At 38.3% G+C, this 5,465-nt stretch overlaps 1 protein-coding gene across 3 annotated transcripts; it reads right to left on the bottom strand.

Moving 5' to 3' along the window:
- Window positions 1-462: 462 nt before the first annotated feature.
- On the bottom strand, window positions 463-4,502 carry LOC103720886 (RING-H2 finger protein ATL67-like). 3 transcript variants are annotated; one of them, XR_003388257.2, is made up of 4 exons: window positions 4,077-4,502; window positions 3,884-3,972; window positions 2,242-2,339; window positions 463-1,087 (listed from the first exon to the last, which is right to left on the bottom strand). XR_003388257.2 is itself a non-coding variant. In XM_008810841.4 (3 exons), the coding sequence occupies exons 1-3, from the start codon at window positions 4,227-4,229 to the stop codon at window positions 814-816; spliced, it is 525 nt and encodes a 174-aa protein (XP_008809063.1). In that variant the 5' UTR covers window positions 4,230-4,498; the 3' UTR covers window positions 463-813. The 3 variants fall into 3 exon arrangements, 1 of the variants encoding a protein (XP_008809063.1); XR_005506611.1 differs by lacking the exon at window positions 4,077-4,502 and having other exon boundaries at window positions 3,884-4,070; XM_008810841.4 differs by lacking the exon at window positions 3,884-3,972 and having other exon boundaries at window positions 4,077-4,498.
- Window positions 4,503-5,465: the final 963 nt, after the last annotated feature.

The raw sequence follows: 5,465 nt of genomic DNA, 5'->3' as shown, positions 1-5,465 counted from the left end.
ATTTTATTTTTCTTATTTGTTTATTCTTCTTATTTTTCATTTCTTTGACAAGAAAATGGAGCCTAATTGTCTAAATCACCAGTGTTAAAATGATAGAGCTTTACACAATTCTGTGATTACCCTATAGTCTATAACTTATTCCAAAATGACTCAAAAAAAAAGGATAAGGGGTCATCCAATTCACTTTGGACGCAATTTAATTTTGATAACCATACCAGACTTGCGCTCGTTGCTTATCCAGTCCCTAATTTTATCTCCAAAACCAAAACAAAAGAAATAAAAAGTAACCCACTCTATGTTTTTTAAGTATATATGAGTTCCTCTCAGTACGGGGCCGAAGTAGTCGCTATGCCTAGTTTAATTATGAAATGAATAAGCGATCTCGAAATATAGCAAAGATGCAAACTTTGTTGAGCAACGGGTGCAAACTATCAACCTGAAAAAACTGCAACAATGATCAAGTTAATGAGGTAACTCTAAAAAATTTACAAATATGTCAATTGTTCAAACTACGCAGCATATAGTCTAGTTAAATATTTCCTATTGAAAGGAATTCAGGAGACTTTAAGCATCATTTCCAATATGACATCTCACCTAAATACCAATTTTCACAACATTCTCCCTAGAGCAATGATTTAATGAACCTGCATGACTCTCATTAGCCACAAGCTTAGACGATGGATACCGAATGAATAAGAAGGAATCCTTAAATGCAAGATCTTCACAAATTGTCCTTCATGGCTGTTGCTTCAACTATCTTCAAGCTTACAGCTCTTCTCCTTGTGCAAATCAAACAACTACTGATGCAGGTTCTCATAAGTCTTGGCTATTCCTGCTACCTCCTAAAAGCTGATGACTGGGCAATACCCATTGGTTGGTATGATCATTAGCAACCTCATGCCTGTTTACTGCTTGGAATGCAACATCTTTTGCCTCGATCAAATCATTTAATGATAATCGGCAAATTGGACACGTCGATTGTTTCTGCAGCCATACATCTATGCAAGAGAGATGAAAGTTATGGCCACAAGTTGGCATGATCCGCAGAATTTCTTTCTCTTGGTATTCTCCTAAACATATCGTACACCTGTCGAATGCAAAGTGTCAAAATTACGCTGATCTTTAAAAGGGAAAAACAACGACGAACAACATTGCGACAATCATGGATAGAGATTAAACAAATAGGGTGACAAATTAGACAGATATAACAAAGAGTAGTAAAGCTTAAACCAGTAAGTGTAACATTGATAAAGATCCCTGTCCACATCATGCTGAGCTAGGCTTCCAGAAGAAGCTAGCATGGAGTAAAGGATATATATGTGATCAGTGGAGAGAAGTATAGAGGCAATGGAACTAGCTTGTTTTTGTGGACCATTGGTTGTCTGACAAGGGGTTAAGACAACAATCTAATTGATTCTGATTCACCTTCGCAGACTCAGCATTGCTTTGAAGAACAAGGGCCCCAAAACATCTAGGATACTATGTTTCTTTTGGCCTTTCCAATGATCGCCAGCTACGAAGCTGTGGATAACCAACAACTGCAAGCTTTTAGCTTTCCAGAGTTACCAAGGTGTTACTTTGAGCAAAGTACTCCACCTAGCATATCTCTCTGAGGCCTTCCATCATGCATTGGCGAATGTCTTTTAAATGAAAAGCCATTCATGCATTAAGCCAAGTTGAAACTAATATAGTCTAAGAGAATATATTTCATCATCCTACCTTGTGTGCAGATAAAAATTGCAAGAGGTCTCAAATATCTGTTTTCTGCTGTCAACTTAGACATCTTGAAAGTACTGAAAGTGTTAGCAACCTAAACCCAATAGAAATAATTCATGAATGGGAAAGGGAGAAAGGAAAAGCCACTTGAATTTGGGAACTCAAAACATCAAACAAGAAGTGCTATGCATATCAACTACATTCTTCATTAAGGTCTGACAAGAAGTAGATATTCAGCTAAGAATTCTTCAACACATTACCAAACTTTGCAGTGATTGAAATTGATAGTAATATTTTTCTCAGAAAAAGAAATCAATAGAAATATATGAAAATGGGGGAATACTTACTTTGTTTTACTCAAGCTCTAATAAGCAAACCTAAACATGAAAAAAATACCATTCCCCAGCACCCAGCATGTACCACAGCATTAAATTACAGTGCAGTTGCTCAGATCAAACAGGAAGACATAATGATCAAAGAAGAATATCCAAAGGGCTGAAATCTACATTAGAGAAGCAAACTTACAGGGCATCTTCTCCTGAATGAAAGGTATCTCTGTTATACTTAATCGTGGGGATTGCAGCTACCACAACAGGCTCAAGGCCACTGATTGAATTCTCAGGCTGTTGGCAAAATGTGCAAGTTCTACAATTAAGAAATGTAGATGTAAAACTTTACAAATAGACTGACAGAGTTACTATTAGTACATGCATGCAGTTTCTACTATTTTCTTTTTACAATCAAAAAAGAAAAGGAAGATTTCACTTTTGAACTCACAATGAAGTATACAGTGTAATAATTCAGCCCAGGGAAGAGTAATTCTACAAACAGTTAAAGGTTTGCTCTGATGAAAACTAAACTAGGATGTAAATGAAGCAGTCCTATAGAATACATATTAAAGGTTATTGCTCTCAGACTAACAGTCTTGCTTAGCAAGCAAATTCATAGCCACATTATAATTCCTACCATTAAACATTTTAGTGGGCATTCGCCACCACTCCTCTGCACACATAACAAACATCTCCAAATTATCATCTCAGCTTAATATACGTCAAGAAAGGAAACTCAAAAGAACCATGCGGTCATGATCTAGAGAAGTGCCCTTGTAATTAGCTATACAAAATAATTATAAAAATGAATGCTCTCTCTCAAAAAAGTACCAAAGTTCTGTAAGAGCACAAAGCACCAATCTGTCATCAATTCCATCAACTTATTTTAGTTTGGCAAACCAAATGCAATTTCACTGCAAATGACAAAACTCACTTGTTCCATCATATTGAAAGCTAATGTGTTTCATTTGTTTCATTTTATCAAAGACCCTTGTCGCATCCATGGGTATCAGTTCACCAAAAAACGCTTATCAAGTGGCATCACAATCTGGTATTCAACTGAATTATTTTATTAAAGATACACGTAGAAACTCTCTGCACATTCATTTCACTACTCATGTCAAGGACTTTCAGTTGCATGTTGGATGTCAGAGCCTGAGAAAGCAAAGTTAAAAACCCACTTGAACTAGTTGTATAAAAAGTTTTAATTCTTGTAGTTTCCTCGATAAAGATTGTCGAGCTCCTACATGCAAAAAGATAACTTTAAAGTAGTATAAGAGAAGAGTAGATCACAGAGCACCTTGATTTTAAGAAAACACATGTTTTACCAATTGGCTAAAGAGAAGACCATTGTTTGACATATCTCACAAACTTACAATATGACCGGTAATGCAAAACTGTTTCGCATCTTCTCAGTCTCCTTTTCATTAAGAAGAATATCAGTAGAACATATTTTACTTAAGCACTATTTGTGGGTTTAAGATTTCACACAATTTCATTACAGAAGTTCACATCCATCACCAATCTATATCCTATCAGCCTAAGTCCACAACCTAGCACTCATCCACTTATTTCTCGGAATTGCTACCCCCTAGCTCTACTTGACAACCAAGAGTTTCGATATCTCTGAGCATGGTACAACATACTATACCGCAACTATATGCAGTATAGACATACTGTACCGTACCAGTTTGGTATCGGTATATGGTACGGGACGTACTATACCGTATTGATTTAGTAGCCGTACATGATACGGAATGCGTACCAATACTTGGTACATCGAACCAGGTCTGTACACTCATGGCACCGGTACAGAGTTGGGTACTGAGATAATGTACCTTGTCTCTGAGGATAAGCCCTCCTCTGCCTCAATACGCCGATCATTCCTCCGATCACCAAAGCATATGTACTGAATTTACTTAATTCCCTACAAATTCGATCAGAAGCTATACTAAAACTAGAATTCTACTTATAGTAACAAGCTATACTAACACTAGAAAAGAAATTAAACAGTTGAGCAAGAAAACCGACATCCGAGCGCAGGTCGACATCGAATGCAGCAGCCTGAGAACCTAGGGAGCGAATTCGGCTGCAGATGAGGCGGACGCAGATGAAGACGATGAAAGTTAAGCTCATTCCAAACCCGATGACCGTCGTCACCAAGTTCATGCCGGAGCTCAGCATGCTGCCACCTTTTCTTTCTTTTATCTCTCTCCGACTCTTCTTATCAGTGACAATTCTCACCGCCGCCGCCGCCACCACCACCAAGGACGGATTTCAAGTGGAAACGGGAATTGGGAATTGGATAGTGAATGCCCATTTGGGATTTGGGAATAGCTTTGAGGGATGGCAAGGAATGATGACAGGGGAGGGAGGGAGGGAGAGAGAGAAAGAAAGAGAGAGAGGAGAATAGAGGAACACTTGGCATCTGGTTTTCTTCTTCTTAGAATGATACTACCTCAAGCGTCGCTATATGAATGGTGGGGACCAACTGCCTTCAGCCCTGAAAACTTCCCTGCCTTCTTTTGCTTCTGGGACTGCCTGAAAATATCCAACCTTAATCAGAGAACCCTTCTATTCTCTGTATGGGGAGGAAGAAGATTCCAAGCTTTGGACTGTAGCTTAACAGTAATTGGTGGCAACTGAATAAAGAATTATTAGACCATATCCAATTCAAAAGATTCTGATGCCAAAACTGTTTTGGAAGGTCACCTAGGTTGACATAGAAAATTGGGGCATCAATAGAAAATTTTATTGAACAAGTGTAACTCCAGAATTTTCTCCTTTTTGGGGGGATGGTAGGAACTCTAGGATTTAGCCATCCTGCAACAGGCATTGCCAGTTTTATTGGGTTTATTGGAGTATACTTTGCTTGCATAGCTTTGGCTCTAAGTGTGACTTGAGTCTGTTTGATCACAAATTGGTCGCACCATGGTGAATGGAGGGCTGCTTGATCATGATTATGGTTTGAGGCAATAGCAGTAAAGAAGAGAGGAGGATTCTCGAGGAAATCAACACCATGTAAGATAAGGAGTCTAGCATACTTGATCAACCCTCGAGTTTGAATCAGGCGATGTTTGGGTAAAGGAGCAAATTTTCTATTGTTGAAGGGCATCTGGAAGAGTTCATCTATGGGTTTGGATTGTATTTGTTGCATGAAAGAATGATTGATCTTCTTTCATGACGTCATCCATTAGATCGCGCTTTGCAGAGATCGCAAAACAATCCGAACCTTTCCATTTAACTACCTGCACAGATCTCGATGCAACCATTGTGTAATCCAATAGTGGATTCATGTGAAGAAAGGTGAATTCTTCTTTCAATGCACGAAAGATACAATCATGTCCCATAATTTCTAGGTCATGGATATCCCAAGCTACCTACTCTCTTTTTCATTCATGATTATGTCATCCTATCATG

The sequence above is a fragment of the Phoenix dactylifera genome, chromosome 17 (assembly GCF_009389715.1).
Source record: "Phoenix dactylifera cultivar Barhee BC4 chromosome 17, palm_55x_up_171113_PBpolish2nd_filt_p, whole genome shotgun sequence".
NCBI classification, from domain to species: Eukaryota; Viridiplantae; Streptophyta; class Magnoliopsida; order Arecales; family Arecaceae; genus Phoenix; species Phoenix dactylifera.
Note: the sequence above shows the minus strand (reverse complement) of the source record. Positions and strands in the feature narration are given on the sequence as shown.